This window comes from Aotus nancymaae, unplaced genomic scaffold, assembly GCF_030222135.1.
Source record: "Aotus nancymaae isolate 86718 unplaced genomic scaffold, 86718_ANA_hifiasm-v0.15.2.pri h1tg000053l, whole genome shotgun sequence".
NCBI classification, from domain to species: Eukaryota; Metazoa; Chordata; class Mammalia; order Primates; family Aotidae; genus Aotus; species Aotus nancymaae.
In genome coordinates this window covers 3447869-3464990 of record NW_026988467.1, presented here as the reverse complement: position 1 = coordinate 3464990, position 17122 = coordinate 3447869, and the positions used below count along the sequence as shown (strand labels likewise).

Below are 17122 nucleotides of genomic sequence, written 5' to 3'. Positions count from 1 at the left end.
CAATTTTAGGTCATGTGGGTTAATTCTTAAAAGCATTTATTAAACTCCTTTAAATGAAAAGGGTACTCTGGAGAAAAGGAAAACTGCTTAGAAAAAGCTACTAGAAGAAAGGTTGCTGCTGCCCAGGGCTTTGCTATCAACGCAAGGCAGACGCAGGAGGGGTGCTGTAGTTTGGGAAAGCAGCAAGTTGTAACCGAGACCATCTGCCACGTCAGCTGGCCAGGTGCTAACCTCTGGCTGCAGGAGCTCTGCACTTGCTGGAAAGGGAGAGAAGCTGGAACAAGGGTTCCTCGTCCTTCCGTGAGTCACTGCTCAGATTACTGGGTGGGACTTTCCAGTGGCACCAAGTTAACAGTGGGACTGTAATTCCAGAGAAACTGGATTCCTTTGCGATAGGGCAGGTGCTACTCAGCAGTGGAGTCTTGTTACCTAAAACTCAAACCGGCACAGCCCGACGGAGCACGCCCTGCCCCAGCACAGGGCGTGGCACACGGACACTCGGTGCATAGGAGTGGGACGGGCGAGGGATTTCTTCCTGGATGGCCACTCCCTGAATGTTTTCCAGGGGGACTGGGAGTCATCACAAGCCACGGTGACAAGGACGAAGACTTCATGCCAGGCAAACACGGGCAAAAGCAAAACAGCCCAAGCCAAAGAATCTGAAATTATGACCTGTCGGAGCTGCCAGGTTCACGATGGACAAGTGATTACCTTTTCAAGAAATAACCGGCTCAGGACGGTGGCTCACGCCTGTAATCCCAGCACTTTGGGAAGCTGAGGTAGGAGGATTGCTTAAGGTCAGGAGTTCAAGACCAGCCTGACCAACATGGAGAAACTCCGTCTCTCCTAAATACAAAAAATTAGCTGAGTGTAGTGGCACATGCTTGTAATCCCAGCTACTCAGGAGGCTGAGGTAGGAGATTCGCTTGAACCCAGGAGGTGGAGATTGCGGTGAGCTGAGATCGCACCATTGCACTCCAGCCTGGGCAACAAGAGCAAAATTCTACCTCAAAAGAAAAAATACCATTGGCCAGGCATGGTGGCTTACGCCTGTAATCCTAGTACTTTGGGACGCTGAGGTGGGTGGATCACCTGAGGTCTGGAGACCAGCCTGGACAACATGATGAAACCCTGTCTCTACTAAAAATACAAAAAATTAGCTGGATGTGGTGGCAGGCCCCTGTAATCCCAACTACTCAGGAGGCTGAGGCAGGATAATCACTTGAACCTGGGGGGGCGGAGGTTACAGTGAGCTGAGATTGCGCCACTGCACTCCAGCCTGGGCAACAAGAGTAAAACTTCATCTCAAAAAAATAAAAAAAATAACCATCATGGGAACAACCTTCTCTCCAGTGTCCCAGTCTTATGTCTGCTCTAAGAGCCTGACCTTGGGGACCGGTCCCACTTGCTAAGTCGGGTGTTCCCTCCGTGTGGGGATGTCACCCCCGTTTTTCTGTTTGGGTCTGTGATAATCCTTGTTTTTCGGTAGAAGCTCTTCCAAGAGGCTGTTCAGAGCCCAGGTGTTTCCTTTAGACTCTGATGTCTTCTCTCTCTTTTCCGGGACACTTCCTGGGTTATTCCTAAAGGGACAGTCTCATGTGAGCCCACACCGCTCCCCCATTTCACTGTATCCCTGCACTAAAATCCACTCAAGCCAAAGCTCTCGGAATGGAAAGTCTTCCTGGAAGGCCCCAGTGAGTAAGCATGCCTTCAGAACCAGGAAGTCTTGTCTCAGGATCCTGTCTACTTCTGAGTAGGAGCCTGTCCCCAGGGATGGTTGTGAGTTACTGAACCATCAGGCTGTGTCAGTGGTTTCTGGTGACAGAATTCAGAAGCATCTGAGCTAAATAAACAGCCAGCCAGGTGCGGTGGCTCACATCTGTAATCCCAGCATTTTGTGAGGCCAAGGCGGGCAGATCACAAGATCAGGAGTTCGAGACCAGCCTGGCCAACATGGTGAAAACCCGTCTCTACTAAAAATATAAAAAAATTAGCCAGGTATGGTGGCACTTGCCTGTAATCCCAGCTACTTGGGAGCCTGAGGCAGGAGAATTGCTTGAACCCAGGAGGCAGAAAAAAAAAAACAGCTGTGTCGGGGAGGCTGGGGCCAGACTCTGCTCTGTCACCAACCATGCTATGACTCTGGCCACTTCAGCAACCCTCAGCACACCCCCCAGCCTCTCTGATTCTACAGTGCTGTCCCCCACCCTATGACTGAGTACATTTTCCTGAGAGCAAAATACAGAAAGATCAGCCTGTGACAGTGTCGTGGGTGTTACTGCACAGCTTCTCTTCCTCTGGCAGGTGTTGGGGCACACACTGTGGCTCCCGGGAACAGTCCTCAGTCGCTTTCTCATTTCAGTGACCCGAGTCCCCTGGTGTCAGCACGTGCAGCTCCCAGTGGTGAAGGCAGACACCGGCAGCGGCCATGGCTGTTTATAATGGTAAGATGGGGTCCTGTCTATCAAAGTCACACCCGTTTTATCTATGAGGTCCCTTGTTTAAGTCACTCATCCAGGCTGAGAGCCTCTCTGACCCCTTGTTCTACAAAGAGGCCCAGCTGAGGCCCCAGAGCTGGAGTCAAAGGGGAAATGCAGCCTGGAGTTTCCTTTGTCCTCCTGTTGGCCTCGGAAACCACATCACGTGCCCGCTCTCAGGTGGAGAGACTTGCTTTACCTGGCTAAGGCCACGCCGTTCCTGCTGTCGTCCTGCGTGTTTTGTAGACTCTCTGACTGCTCATCCACAGGTGCCTGAAACCTGGCAAGAGAGCAGGCACCGGAATCTCAAGGGAGCAGAGCCAGCTGCTGCATGGCCTTAAGCTCAGAAACCTCAGAAAGCAACTGTGCCAACACTCATGGGCCCACCTAGCACGTCATTCTTTTGGTCCTCAAGTATTTACTAAGGCTCAGTGGCTGGCGAGGGCCAGGACTGTGTGGTGTGCAGAAGCCAGGCCCTGCCCTGATGGAAGCCACGTGCTGGCCGGGGCAGACACACTGAGGGAGGGAAGGAAGCACGGTGGGAGGTGAGGGCGCCAGCCAGGGGACCTGCTTTAATCCAGGTGGTGTCGGGAAGGCCGCTGCTGACATTTATCAAAGCTGAGGTCTGAGTGAGGGTCTGTGAATGCTCAGGCAGAGGCCCAGGAATAGGACAAGTCTAGCTTTTGGGGGGAACTGAAAGGGAACTGTAGCCAGGGTGTTATGAGGGGTGGACACGGTCACAGGTGCACAGGGAAGGTCCCCAAGAGAGCTGTCCAGCCCCGCTGTGATGGGAATTGTCAGCTTCTAAAGAACCCCTGGCTGCATGGCAGCTGGAGGGACAGGAGGGTAGGCCGTGATGGTTTGGATTCAGGGGAGCAACAGAGACCGAAGCGGGTGGACTGAGGGTTGGACAGTAGAGCTGGCAAACTTGAGAGTGGGCTGGAAACGGAGTGGGTGAAAGGAATCCAGGCTTTCTCCCAGGCTTTTCACCTGAGTGAATGTGGTCTCATTCACTGAGATAGGGAGATGGGAATGGCCTGTCTGCCGGAGGACGTCCAGGATTCTGGCCACTGCTGAACTTGCAGTGCCTGTCAGACATCCAGGTAGGGCTGCCCAGCAAGGGGGCAGTGGGGGATGAGTCTGGCGCTCCAGTTAGCGCTGTGCTGGGCAGGATCTGGGGTCGTCTGCATCGTGATGGATGAGGTCACCCAAGGAGCGAGAGTAGGATGTGGAGAATGCCTGGGACTGAGCCCTTGGGAAAAGCTGGTATCTGGGCACTGAGCTGAGGAGGCAGAGCCAGCCAGAGACCAGGAAGGGATGGCTGGAGAGGCTGGAGGGAGCATGAGACTGTGGGCTGTCAGCAACGCGAGAAGGCGTACTGAAGACTAACATGGCTCAGCACAGTGGCTCACACCTGTAATCCCAGCATTCTGGAAGGCTGAGGTAGGAAGAACACTTAGCCCAGGAGTTTGAGACCAGCCTTGGCAACATAGCAAAACCCCATCTCTATAAAAAATATAAAAATTAGCTGGGCAGCTAGGCATGATGGCTCATGCCTGTAATCCCAGCACTTTGGGAGGCTGAGGCAGGCAGATCACAAAGTCAGGAGTTTGAGACCAGCCTGGCCAATAGGGTGAAACCCCATCTCTACTAAAAATATTAAAAAATTAGCTGGGTGTGGTGGCACATACCTGTAATCCTAGCTACTCAGGAGGCTGAGGTAGAAGAATCACTTGATCCCAGGAGGCAGAGGTTGCAGTGAGCCAAGATCATGCAACTACACTCCAGCCTGGGCAACGGAGTGAGACTCCATCTCAAAAAAAAAAAAAAAATTAGCTGGACATGGTGGCACATGCCTGTAGTCACAGCTACCCAGGAGGCCGGGGTGGGAAGATTGATTGAGCCTGGGAGGTTGAGGCTGCAGTGAGCTATGGTCACACCACTGCACTCTACCTGGACAACAGAGCAAGACTTTGTCTTAAAAGACAAACATGGTGATGCTCATGAGTGCTGCTGAGAGGCCAAGGGAGGTGGCCTGGACCTACGGGAGGGCTCGCCGCGGGTGGATGAGTGGAGTCAGAGGCCTGGGGGGCCCGGGCTGAGGCAGTGACTACAGACATCCACAAAGTGGCTGCCCTGAAGAGGGGCAGAGCTGGCCCCACCTTGCCCCAAACTTCCAGGAGCTGGGCTCCAGCCTGAGCATTTCTGCAAAGGCAGACTGTGCCTTGGTACATTCATGGTGTGGATAAGCCTGTGTGAGTAGCACCCAGGACACTGTCCCCACCCCAGAAGCCCCCTTCGTATCCCCTTCCAGTTCTCCTTCCCAGGATAATCACCGTCCTGACCGCTAACACCATAAGTTACTTCTGCCCACTTTTGAGGGGCTTTGTTTTTGTTTTTTCTGAGACAGAGTCTTGCTCTGTGGCCCAGGCTGGAGTGCAGTGGCAGGATATTGGCTCACAGCAACCTCCGCCTCCCGGGTTCAAGCAATTGTGTCTCAGCCTCCTGAGTAGCTGGGACATTAACCATGCCCGGCTAATTTTTGTATTTTTAGTAGAGACAGGGTTTCACCATGTTGGCCAGGCTGGTCTCGAACTGCTGACCTTGTGATCTGCCCACCTCTGCCTCCCAAAGTGCTGGGATTACAGGCGTGAGCCACCGCACCCGGCCTAATTTTTGTATTTTTGTAGACACGGGGTCTCACCATGTTGGCCAGGCTGGCTTCAAACTCTGGACCTGAAGTGATGTGCCTGCCTCAGCCTCCCAAAGTGTTGGGTTTACAGGCAAGAACCACTGCATCCAGCCGCTTTTGAGGTTTTATAAGTGGAATCCCATAGTATTTGAACTAAAATACCTTGAATGCCTGTGGAGTCCAGGGTAGACAGGGATTCGTCAAAATTGTGCGAAGAGTTGAGTGAGTTTAACCTCTCAGTGTCATGTGAAATTAGTCACCTAAAGGTGACTTGGCAGTTTGGGGCTAACATGGCTGATGGTGCACACTCATTTTCTATCTTCCCCAAACTCGCTGAGACTCTAGTAAAGGGATTAAAATGACAAGGAGAAGAAGGCCCCTCCGGGCTGAGGACAGGAAAGGATGGCCCCACACGTCTGGAAGCCGGAGAGCACGTGAACAAGTGGTCACTGATTTAGCAGACCTGAGAAACCTGAGTTGGAAACTGACGGTGGGACGAGCTGAGGACATGCAGGTTCACGCCACAGCGTCCCTTGGCAGGTTTAGGAACTGGCAGCCCTGTTGCCTCTGCCACAGGGAGGGTGGGACAAAATAGGACAGGTGACAGCCAAGATCGCTGCCACTCAGCAACTGGTCCTCTCCTGCTGCAGCCAAAGTCTGAGGGCTTAGTTCTGAGAGGCCAGTCAAGAACTGCACGGAAACCAGAAAATGCAGTGTGCCTACAGATGCTCCACAGAGAGGCCTCCCGGGAAGGACTGGAAAGGGACTGAAAGCTGACCTTGGGGCACTCCATAAAAGCAAGAACCTACCCTCCCTGACCCTCTCCGACGAAGCACCACCCCTGTGCTCACAGATTCCCATCTGCCTCATGGCTCCAGCCCTGCCCGACTCTTAATATGAGCAGATACTCAAAGGTGACGTGACATCTGAGAAAAGCCTTCACCCTGGAAGATAGAAACCTACACAAGCTTAGTGGGCATGGTGGCGCATACCTGTAATCCCAGCTACTCTGGAGGCTGAGGCACAAGAATCGACTGAACTCGGGAGGTGGAGGCTGCAGCGAGTTGAGCTAGCACCACTCCACTCCAGCCTGGGTGACAGAGCGAGACTGTCTCAAACAAACAAACATACAAAAACCTTCACAAGCAAAAAGCAATTGGGAGGAAACACTTCAGGGAGAAAATTTCCAAAAGGAAAAAATAACCTATTGGCCTCAGAGGAGTAAGATATTGTGTCCATGAACAACAGGCTGCTATCAGAAGAGACAGGGTAAAGAAAGAGCTGTTGGAAATTAAAACAACAGAGCAGAAATGAACAAGTTAATAGAAGGGTTGGAAGACAAAGAGGAAACTCCTGGAAAGTAACAAAGAGGCCTGGCGCGGTGACTCACGCCTGTAATCCCAGCAATTTGGGAGGCCGAGGCGTGTGGCTCACGCCTGTAATCCCAGCACTTGTGGGAGGCTGAGGTGGGAGGATCACTTGAGCCCAGGAGTTTCAAGACCAGCTTGGGCAAAAGGGCAAGACCCCATCTCAAAAAAAAAAAAAAAAAAAGACAAAGAGATGGAAAATAAGACAGAAAAGGTAAATTAGAGCCAGCCCAGGGGAGCCAATATCCACCAACAGGAATTCCAAAAAGAAAAAGTGAAGAAATCAACAAATTCAAAAAGAAATATTCCAGCTGGGCCAACTTGGTGAAACCCCACCTGTACTAAAAATACAAAAATTCGCCAGGCATGGTGGCACGCGCCTGTAGTCTCGGTTACTCAGGAGGCTGAGGCAGGAGGATCGCTTGAACCCGGGAGGTGGAGGTTGCAGTGAGCCAAGATCACGCTACTGCACTCCAGTCTGGGTGACAGTGAGACTCCATCTCAAAAAGAAAAAAAAAAAAAAAAAAAAAAAAAGAAATATGCCCAAACTGAAGACCATGAATTTCCAGATTGAAAGAGCTGCTAGTATCCAACCTAATGGATGAAAATAGACTCGCACCAAAGTGAAGTCTCAGAACACTGGGAGCAAAGGAAAGATTCTACAAGCTTCCACAGAGAATTAGTAGGTCGCATTACAAGGGTTAGGAATCTGAGCGCCTTCAGCCTTCATGAACAACAACCATGGAAGCTACAAAAGAGAGTGATGCCTTCGAAGGAGAATCCTTCCCAATCTAGAATTTCCAGTCTAGAATTTGATACCCAGTAAAACTATCAATCAAGGGTGAAGGTAGAAAGGAGACATTTTCAGACCTGTGCCATCCCAAATACGCACCTCCTGTGCAGTCTTTCTCCAGAAGTTACTAGGTGGTGGGCTCCCCTAAAACCTGACAGGAACTTCGGGTGATAGGAGATGGGGTGCAGGGGTGAGGGGCAGGTGGAATACCCACTAGGGTGGTAAGTGAGAGCCCAGGCTCCAGCCATGCCCTAGACCTCCAAGGCAACCAGTCTACCCTGGGACCAGTGACTCAGAGACGGGAACATCGAAGACTTGCCACCAAGATCCCTCTGCCACTAGAACCCCTTTGATGCCTGAGTACAGTGCTGTGAGACCCTGGTTCCGACTCTGGTCCAGACTTGGCTTGTCTTACATTGATGTAGTTTCTGCCCTCTCCCCCATGTCCTGTTGCCTGGATCTGCCCAGCAGGACCCTCGTGACACCCTCAGGAAGTGGCTTCCGCTTTGAGCTACTCCTGAGGGTTGGATGAGCCTGAAAGCAGAAACTCAGAGCAGCATACTCACTGTGACCACGCTTTTGCAGATGTCCCACACCTGGTCCGCCCAGATGCCCCAACTAAATCCTCATGACGTGGCCAGCTGACTTCTCTGAACGGGGTCCTGTGGGTGTGGCACCTTTCCCACGCTTTTTCTTTTTTTTTTTTTTTTGAGACAACTTCTTGCTGTGTCACCCAGGCTTGAATGTAGTAGCATGATCTTGGCTCACTGCAACCTCTGCCTTCGCCTCCCAGGTTCAGCCCATTCTCATGCCTTCCCCAGTAGCTGGGATTACAGGCATGTGCCACCACACACGGCTAATTTTTGTATTTTTAGTAGAGATGGAGTTTCACCATGTTGGCCAGGTCTTGAACTCATGACCTCAGGTGATCTGCCCACCTCAGTCTCCCAAAGTGCTGGGATTACAGGCGTGAGCCACTGCACCCAGCCCCCATACACATTCTGGAGAGTCTCAGTGGCCCCGGGAACACCCCCCAGACTCACCTGGGCTCCAGCCGCTCCTTCACCTTGGCAATGGAGAGGACATAGGGCGTGATCTGCCTGGTGATGGTGGTCAGGTAGGCATTCTCCTGCCTCAGCTGGAGAAGGTCATGGAGCTGGGCTGTGGAGCCAAGGCCAGAGCATGGGGTCCTAACCCTGAAGCACGTGGCTTCAGGTTTTTATTCAAGCTGGGCACTATCTAATATCCCAACATTTCCATGATGACCTCTAGTTAAAGAGTGAGGCATCTGATGGGGCATTTACTCAATGAGTCCTGACCTTACATGCACCATTTGGGGCCAGTTAGCAGCTGGGAGGCCAAGTCAAGCACTAAGCGGGAGAGTGCAGGGATTTGCACGTGGTTAGTGGTCGACTCTGACTTCCTCCCCTGCTAGCATGTGGGTTAGCTCAGGGACGGGGAGTTCACTCAGCAGCCAGCTGCCTGGAACCTTCATAAATCTCCTGCTCGTTAGCCACTCGCTGATAGGATTCCTCCCAAATCTGAAAGAGAAAAGCTGGATGTTGGATGTGGCAGTGATGGAATTCACAGTGGTGGCATTGCTATCTCTAGCCACTCCGATCTACAAAGCACCCCCAGCCAGGTCCACATGGTTCCAAGCAGCAAAGACTCCCAGGTTCCAGACCCTGCCACATGAGGGTCCTGTGGGCACAGACGAGGTCCTCTTTCCCCCCTTACTGTCTTAGGGTAGCCCAGGTGTCCCCTGACAGGTGCAGCTGGAGTTACAGTCCTTGGGAGGGCTACCTCCTGGAAGATGACCCTCATGCCCTCTAAGGAGGCGTGCTCCGAGGCGATCCGCGTGTCCAGCTGCAGGGACTTGCGCAGGACGTCTCCCATGATCTCCGCCTTGATGAGTGAGTGGTGCTTGGTGAGGTCCCGGTGCAGCTCCTGTACCTGGTCCTTCAGGTTCTGTGTCTCCACCTGCAGGCGCTGCACCGAGAGGCCGTGTGAGGGCATGGGGTCACCCTAGGCTGGTTTTAGTTTTTTGGGCTTTTTTTCTTTTTGAGACGGAGTTTCGCTCTTGTTCCCCAGGCCGGAGTGCAATGTCTCCATCTCGGCTCACCATAACCTCTGCCTCCCGGGTACAGGCAAGTCTCTCCTGCCTCAGCCTCCCGAGAATCTGGGATTACAGACATGCACCACCACGCCTGGCTAATTTTGTGTTTTTATTAGAGATGGGATTTCTCTATGTCACTCAGGCTGGTCTCGAATGCCCTACCTCAGGTGATCCACCCGCCTCAGCCTCCCAAAGTGCTGGGATTACAGGCATGAGCCACGGTGTCCAGCCTCACCCTAGGCTGTTATTACTGCCAGGGCCTTGGTGAGGAATGGCTCTCAGGTTCAGCAGCTGGGACAACTCGATTTGCCTGAGTGTACCTTGGTGAGGGGTGGGTTAGGACGCTTCCCACCCGCAGATCCCTGGCCCCCTCACCCGATAGGAGTCCTCATAGTGGCGGCAGTGCTGTGTGAAGGGCGTGTTCTCACCCTCCGCCAGCAGCACCTTGGTGCCCATGGATCGGTGCAGTGTGGGCTTTTGGACGGGTGACCCCGACATCTTTCCTACTGGGGAGGGGCAGTGGGGCCCCGTCAGCACCTTGGGGCCTGAGCCCCCTGCCAGCCTGGGGAGAGAGCCAGTTTGGATGAAGGGGAGCGGGGTGGGGAAGTCTGCCCCTCCCCCGGCCTCCTAGTCCCCTCCCCTGGACGCTCGGGGCTCTCACAGCCCTCTCTACCACCTGGAGCACAGCAGAGCCACTGACAGCTTTGAAAAGCCTGAGGCTGAGGCCTCACCTGGACATCCACATCTATTTGTTTGTTTGTTTATTTTTGAGATAGAGTCTCACTCTGTCACTCAGGCTGGAGTGCAATGCAATGGTGCGATCTTGGCTCACTGCAACCTCTGCCTCCCGGCTTCAAGAGATTCTCCTGCCTCAGCCTCCTGAGTAGCTGGGATTACAGGTGTGTGCCACCACGCCCAGCTAATTTTTGTATTTTTAGTAGAGATGGATTTTCACCATGTTGGTCAGGCTGGTCTCAAACTCCTGACCTCATGATCCGCCCTCCTCAGCCTCCCAAAGTGCTGGGATTACAGGCATGAGCCACCGCGCCCGGCCCACATCTATTTTTAAAGTCCCTGGAGTGGGTTCCAGGGTGTGGGGGCAAGAGCAAGTCCATGGGAATGCTGCCAGGGCTAGGACCGAGGGAATGGTGTGTTCACCTCCATGCTGCACAGAGGACGTGTGAACTCAGTCTCTCTTGGTCTTTGGGGCCCCTGGGCACACACATGCCAGTTTCAGCATTTCTCCTAACTCCTCCTCAGATGAGCTCAGGAATCAGGCCCCCTTCGGCTTCAGGCCACCAAGGTGGCAGTCAGCCCAGCCCCACGCATCCCACCCCAGGAGAGGCTGCAGTGGCGGTTGGGGGCCTGAGTCCTCCCCTCGTCGTCCTTTGGCAGAGCTCCAAGCCAGGTCTGCCATGGGCTTCAGGTCCAGGACTTCCTGTTCCCCTACTTGGTGGACTCGCCCTAGCCATTGCCTATGCCCAGTCACTGTAACAGGAGGGTGGCAAGCTAAGGATGGAGGAAGGAAGGGTGGCACCTGGCTTTTCCCTGACTATCTGGCCCCTCAGTACCAACCCTCCCCCACACCCCAGTGTAGGAGACCGCCCGCCTGCCCCGTTGCTGCTCACGTGTTAGCACCACCCACTGCAGCTGCCACCCGGCACGGCCCCAGCAGCAGCAGCGGCTCCAGGCAGCGCGCGAACTCAGCTTGGTGGTCACTGGCAATCTGGGCGGCAGGATGGGGTCATGAGGTGGCCTCCACTGCCCTGCAGGGCCCCTGACCCTGGCCCACCCACCACCCCGACCCAGACCACTTCACACCTTGCTGCTCTGTGCAGGCCTTAGGCGGTGCGGCCGTGTGACGATGCCCTGCAGCCTCTCCATCAACTCCTGTGGCAACCAGGAGGGCCTCAGGCCGGTGGGGGTGTGGCAGCCAGAGGGCAGGAAGAGGGAAGATGAAGGTGGGGCAGGAAAAGTGGAGATGGAGGCAGGGCAGGTCTGTCTTTGGCACGTTACTTGGTGTCCCTTAGTGGCTCCAGCCCTCTTCTGAGACTCACCCCCACCCCATCCCCAAATCCACAGGAGAGGGGGTGGCTGGGCTCCAGTGGCATCCTGCCCCATGGGGACTGGAGGCTCATACCCCCTTCCTGGCTTCACTGTCCTTCTAACAGTGGCCCTAACTGGTTTGCAGATGATGGAGTTGGGAGGGGAAGGTCAGCCCCAAGACCCCTGGTCCAGGCTCCAGGTGACAGGCTGCCCACCCCTGAGTTGGTGGCTTTGGTCTGCAGGGTGGTTTCCTGGTGGGGAGGGGGCATCTGCAGGCGGGGAGGAGACTCACATAGCCCAGGTCCAGGAACTCAGCCTTGTTGGCCAAGCTGAGGAAGGAGGAGCAGATGACCAGATGGACCTGGGAGGGGACACTGCTCAGTACCTGGTGGGGAGGGACCCCCACGCACACCCTGAGCTCCCTGTACCTGCAGGGTGGGCAGCAAGGTGGCCAAGTGAGAGAGCTGCTCCTTGAAGGCCTTGTCCTTCTCTTCATATTGGCTGGGGGAGGGGGATGCCTGGTCTCCAGGGGGCCAGAAGCAGGACCCGGCAGTCCCATCCCCCTGCCAGCTTCACATGTCCGTCCCCACACCCCTTCTCTGCACCCTGAGCCATGCTGCCCTCCTCAGCTGGGTGGACACCCAGATGTCTTGCTCCTCAGGGTGGGCTAGGGCCTGTCCAGGCTCTGAGCTGAGGGCATGGAGGCCAAGGGGCAAGGGGAGAAGGCCCCCTTCCCCGCTCACCTCTGCACAGCCCGAAGCAGCAGCACTTTCCTCTCTGCCAGTCTGTCCTGGGAGAGACAGCGGGCATGCTCTTGATTTGCACCCTAGCCCTGCCACCTCCCACCATGCCTAACCCTCGCCCACCACAGCCACCTGCTGGTTAGGCTAGGTATCTCAGCATCCCCTGCCTGAGGGCTGGAGGTCCCCTCCCCTTAAAAGTCACCTCTCCAGGAAGTCTTTCTGACCACCTCACATCCCCACCACCAGCCTGGGGCAGGCCCTGGTCTCCCCTCCGAGCTCTCCTACCAACTCCAGAAAAGTGCTTGGTGCAAGGCCTGCTGCCCCGCTACACTGCAAATCCACAAGGGCGAGGGGCTGGCCATGTCACCAGCTTCCTGCTGGGTCGTTTACCCCCAACCCCCACCCCTTACCTGCATGCTGCTAAACAGGGCGTGGATGGCGTCCTCCTCCTCGGCCGCGCTGTGCCGCACCTCCTCCACCATGGCCTGCAGCAGCGCGATGGCCTCCCGCGTGGCCGTCTGCAGGGCCTTCACGGCCTGGGCACAGGGCGGGGTCAGGCTGGCGGGGTCAGGCTGGCGGGTGCCGCCGCGCTACCCCACACCCCCGCCCCCGCGCGCCTGCCCCTGCTGTCACCAGGACCGCCTGTTCCAGCCGCTCGCAGCCCTGCACATAAGCCGACTCCAGGTCCACGCAGTGCGCCCGGCTCTCCCTGCGGGAGGCGGCGTGTGAGGCCCGCTCTGGCCGCCCCCAGCACCCTCCCCTCGCGCCCCCTCTACGCACCCCTGCATGTCGCGGAAGCAGCGGATGCACAGCAGCAACTTCTTGTCGGTGGAGAACAGGAGGTAGGGCTCTGCGTGCAGCGCTGCGGGTGGGCGGGCGGCGGTGAGGGCTCCGGGCAGTTCCCGGCCCGTCCCCACCCCCGGTCCCAGTCCCCGCAAGCCTCACTCACTGCAATTCTGGGGCACGTCGCGGCTTCGCTGGCCCAGGGGCACGATGTCGTGACGCGCGAACATGCGAGCCCGGTGCGTCTCGTCGCGGCAGCGCGCGCACAGGGGCTGTCCGCACGTGTTGCAGAAGTACGTGGTCTCCGCGTCCTACGGACCGAGAGCCGGCTCAGGAGCGGCAGAGCCCGACCGCGGCCAGCGCGGGAACCGCAGTCGTCGCGAATCATGGCACGTGTTTGTTCCAGCCGTGGTCGGGTGCGCAGCTAAACGCAGCCCTTTCCTGTAATCCGGGCACTTGGCGTTCTGATGTACCCAGTTTACAGATGAGGGCACTGCAGCTCAGAGGCTGGGTAAGTAGGTCCTTGGGGGTGTGGGGGTCGGGGAGAGGGCAGAAACTGCTTTTATGAAACAAACGTTTTACCTGCAACAAAAGGGGTCTGAAGGCCTCTCACTGTGCTCTTGACACACTCAATAGTGGCCAAAAGGTGGTGTGCACCCTGGCTGTCCAGAGTCACACCTCAGCAGGGAGGAGAAGAGCAGTGAGGGCTTTCTGGTTTTCCTCCCCAAGCCAGACCCAGGGCTGGGAGGCCAGGGCTTGTGTTGCAGCCCTGGTGTGGGGACAGGCAGTGGTTGACAGAACAGGCTCTCCCTGGAGTCCCTGCCTCCTGTTAATCCTCTCTGTACCTCTGGCTCCCACATTTCTCAGCACTTGCCCAGATCGCCGGAGCTTTTGTCCCAGTAGGGGCGTCCTTGTGGGATTCCCGATACCCTTTCCGGCCTCCGCAGGCCAGAGTCCCCAGTGTCCTTTACAGCCCAGGGGAACAGCACGCTGTGCTCACCTCCCCTGGGCTGTAGCTGCTTCTGTGCTACTTGGGTAGCAGAGGTCCTCCAGGATCGGCCCAGGCCTGCAGACTGGACCACCCTTCCTGCGTGAGTCCGTAGCTCCACCCTGAGTTGGAGACCAGCGAGCCCTCCCCAGATCGAATGGCCACTATCTGGACACTGCCTCAAGTCCCTTGTTCTGACCTCAGTCTCCCCACGAGTATAATGGGGCCCACATTCGGGGCCAAGGTGCCTTAGGGAGGTGCTGGGGAATCCACTGGCAGGTGGTCCTCTGAGGACATACTGGGTGCATGTGCAAACATTGGAGACTGTGCAACCTGGGACCCTCCACTCCCCACCCACCCGCCCCTGCTGCCCCTGCCTGCTCGCTGCACTCCCGGTCACAGTTGGCACAGCGCACTGACTCCACGCCATCCCCCGAGCTGTCCACCAGGAACTGCATCAGCCGGTCCACCGGCGGGAGCCCGCTGGGACCCTTCACCACAGTCTGGTGTCTGTAGAGAAGCCCAGACCCCAAGATTCTGACACCCCTTCCCGAAGGCTACCCACCCCCACCCTTCACATTCCAGGCTGGAGCTAAAAATATCTGTGTTGGGAGGGGGGTGCACCCAGCTCTGGGGTCTGCTATAAATATCACAGCCTGCACTCACCCTGCCCTGGTCTTTACTCTTGCCCAGTCCTGGGCACTCCTGCAGACAGTGGGGTTGGTGCCCCTGGTATCAAAAGCAGAAGCCTCTCCTTGGCATATTCTCATGGCATTGGGTAAATTAGAGCCATTCCCGGGTGCCGCGAGCCCACCTAAAGTTAACTGTGGTTTTGTGGACCTAAGACTTCTAGGACCCCAAATCAAGTTACTGGAAGTGTCCTGACCGGTGGTGGAGCCCCGCTCTGACTTTTGATGAGAGGTCTTGAGCCAGTAACTGCAATCTCCAGGCCTCAGTTAAGCTGATCTGTAAAATGGGCTGAAGCCTGCAACTTTTGGGGAAAGAGCTAAGGACTGGGTGCAGCCCCTCCCGCTGGTTCTGCCTGAAGTCGGAGCCTCACTCTCCTGGCCCCTGGATCCCAGTTCAGACAGAGCAAACCTTGGCCTCCGGGGACGGCGTCTGGGAGGTTTTTGGGAACTTTGGGACACTTACTGGCACAGCGGGCAGGTGACGCGGCCGTCGGTCGCGAGGCCACGCAGGCAGCCGGCACAGAAGTCATGGAAGCAGTCCAGAAGACACGGGCGCTCGTACTGCACGTGGCACAGCGGGCACACCAGCGGGTGGACGCTGGCGGCGTCCAAGGCGCTCGGGCCCTCCGGGGGCCCAAAGATAGCTCCCGACATCTGCAGGGACAGCGCAGGCCGGCGGCTGGGGCGCGCACCGAGCCCCGCTTGAGCTCCCGCGGCCCCTCCGCCCGGGCGCTCGCGCCCTGCCTATCGGGTCTGGACCCGACGGGGCGTCCAGAGGTCATGGAGTGGGGAGCCGCTAGGGCTCGGGGCTGGGACCTGGAGCGCCCCGGCGCAGGGAGAACGGGCAGGGAGGGCTGGCGAGGGGCCGGGCCCTCTATCAGCCCGCTAGGCCGCCTTGCTGGGAGCTGGCCGCCCTCCGAGCCTCTCCCCCGCGGTCCAGCGCTCCTAGTGTGGCTCGGGGAGGCGCTCTGAGAACCCGCGGTCGCTCTGCGGAGGAGTCGCCGGCCCTGGAATGTCAGGCCCGCACCAGGCGATGCTTCCCAGCCCACACGGGGACTCCCTCTGCCCTGGCCTCTCCCACCTCTCCTGACTCCCACCCCCGGAATTTCCCGCCGGTGACCTCTGGGTGACCCGCAGGCGACGCCCCTTCCGGCATCCACCTTCCCCAGGGTGGCTGCTGCCTCGAAGAGGCATCAGCCATCTGCTTTGTGCACTGTCTCCGGCCGGGCCATTCCACCCCCAGCCGGTGGAGAGGAGAGGCCAGGACGCCACGGCTCCAGGGACGGTGCCAGGCAAGGGTGCAAAATTGGACTGGCCCCTGCTCGTGATGACAGAGTCCTGAGCCCCAAGACCAGAGTGCTGCGCAGAGCGGGGCCGGAGGACCTTGGCTGTGGTCTTCAAGGGTGTAGGCCAGGCGCGGTGGCTCAGGCCTGTAATCCTAGCACTTTGGGAGGCCGAGGCGGGCAGATCGCTTGAGGTCAGGAGTTCGAGACCAGCCTGGCCAACATGGCGAAAACCCGTCTCTACTAAAAAATACAAAAATTAGCCAGGCATGGCGCGTGCCTGTAGTCCCAGCTACTTGGGAGGCTGAGGCAGGAGAATTGCTTGAACCCTGGAGGCAGAGGTTGCAGTGAGTCGAGATTGCACCACTGCCCTCCAGCCTGGGTGACAGAGCAAGACACTCACCTAGAAAAGAAGAAGAAAAAAAAAAGGTCCCAGCCTCTCACTCCCCAACTTGCTAATAATCCCTATCCTTCCATGGGACTTGGGTCTGAACAGGTCATTGCAGCCTCATTTCCTCCACGGCCAATTGTGGTCGCCAGAGAGCAGCGGACGCCCCTCCACCGAACTTTCAGCACTTGCCAGGCAGAGTGAGACGCCCAGGAATCCCAGCCCTGCCTTTTGGTGGTTGTGGGCTCTCAGCCCGGTTACTGACCTCTCAGAGCCTCAGCACTGGGTTAAAATAGAACTGGTCTCCTGATAATGGGTGAGGCCCCAGTGGAACAACGTACATGAAATACACATACTGGGCATCCACATAATTGAGGGCTCATCCTCATTGCCTGCCAAGTTCCCAAAAGAGGGGTGGGTTTGGGTGGAAGCTTGAGAGGGGAGGCTCCCAGCCTTTCCAGCAGTGCCCCCTCTGAGGTCTGGGCCTGGCGGATGCGTGTTGATTTCAGGGTTTTCTCCAGCATGCTCTCGCTTCCTAGGTGGACGTGATCAGTGAGCTTTCTCCGCCCATGTTATCCTGAGTGCCCTGAGAGCAGCCCATTTCTGCTCCTCCTGCAATTGTAAAGTCAAGGCCAGAGCCTGACCCACAGTGGTGCTCAATAAAGGCTTAGAAAAAGCTCGGAGATACTTCAGCTGTTTTTGTTTTGTTTTGTTTTGTTTAAGACAGGATCTCACTCTGTCACCCAGGCTGGAGTGC

At 56.7% G+C, this 17122-nt stretch overlaps 1 protein-coding gene across 1 annotated transcript; it reads right to left on the bottom strand.

Moving 5' to 3' along the window:
* Positions 1-17: 17 nt before the first annotated feature.
* Positions 18-15348, bottom strand: RNF207 (ring finger protein 207). Its single transcript, XM_012473657.2, has 17 exons — positions 15158-15348; positions 14383-14515; positions 13184-13328; positions 13015-13096; positions 12868-12943; positions 12645-12770; positions 12235-12281; positions 11920-11992; positions 11784-11852; positions 11267-11335; positions 11074-11171; positions 9821-10007; positions 9133-9318; positions 8819-8870; positions 8373-8490; positions 2677-2757; positions 18-1580 (listed from the first exon to the last, which is right to left on the bottom strand). The coding sequence occupies exons 1-17, from the start codon at positions 15346-15348 to the stop codon at positions 1409-1411; spliced, it is 1905 nt and encodes a 634-aa protein (XP_012329080.2). The 3' UTR covers positions 18-1408.
* Between the last annotated feature and the right edge of the window lie 1774 nt (positions 15349-17122).

Coding starts and splice junctions, on each gene's coding strand:
- RNF207 (XM_012473657.2), bottom strand. CDS start 15,348: ATGTCGGGAGCTATCTTTGGGCCCCCGGAGGGCCCGAGCGCCTTGGAC. Junction 12,771..12,867: donor GGCTGGAACAGGCGGTCCTG/GTGACAGCAGGG, acceptor CCCTGTGCCCAG/GCCGTGAAGGCCCTGCAGAC. Junction 2,758..8,372: donor AAGGAGCGGCTGGAGCCCAG/GTGAGTCTGGGG, acceptor CTCTCTTGCCAG/GTTTCAGGCACCTGTGGATG.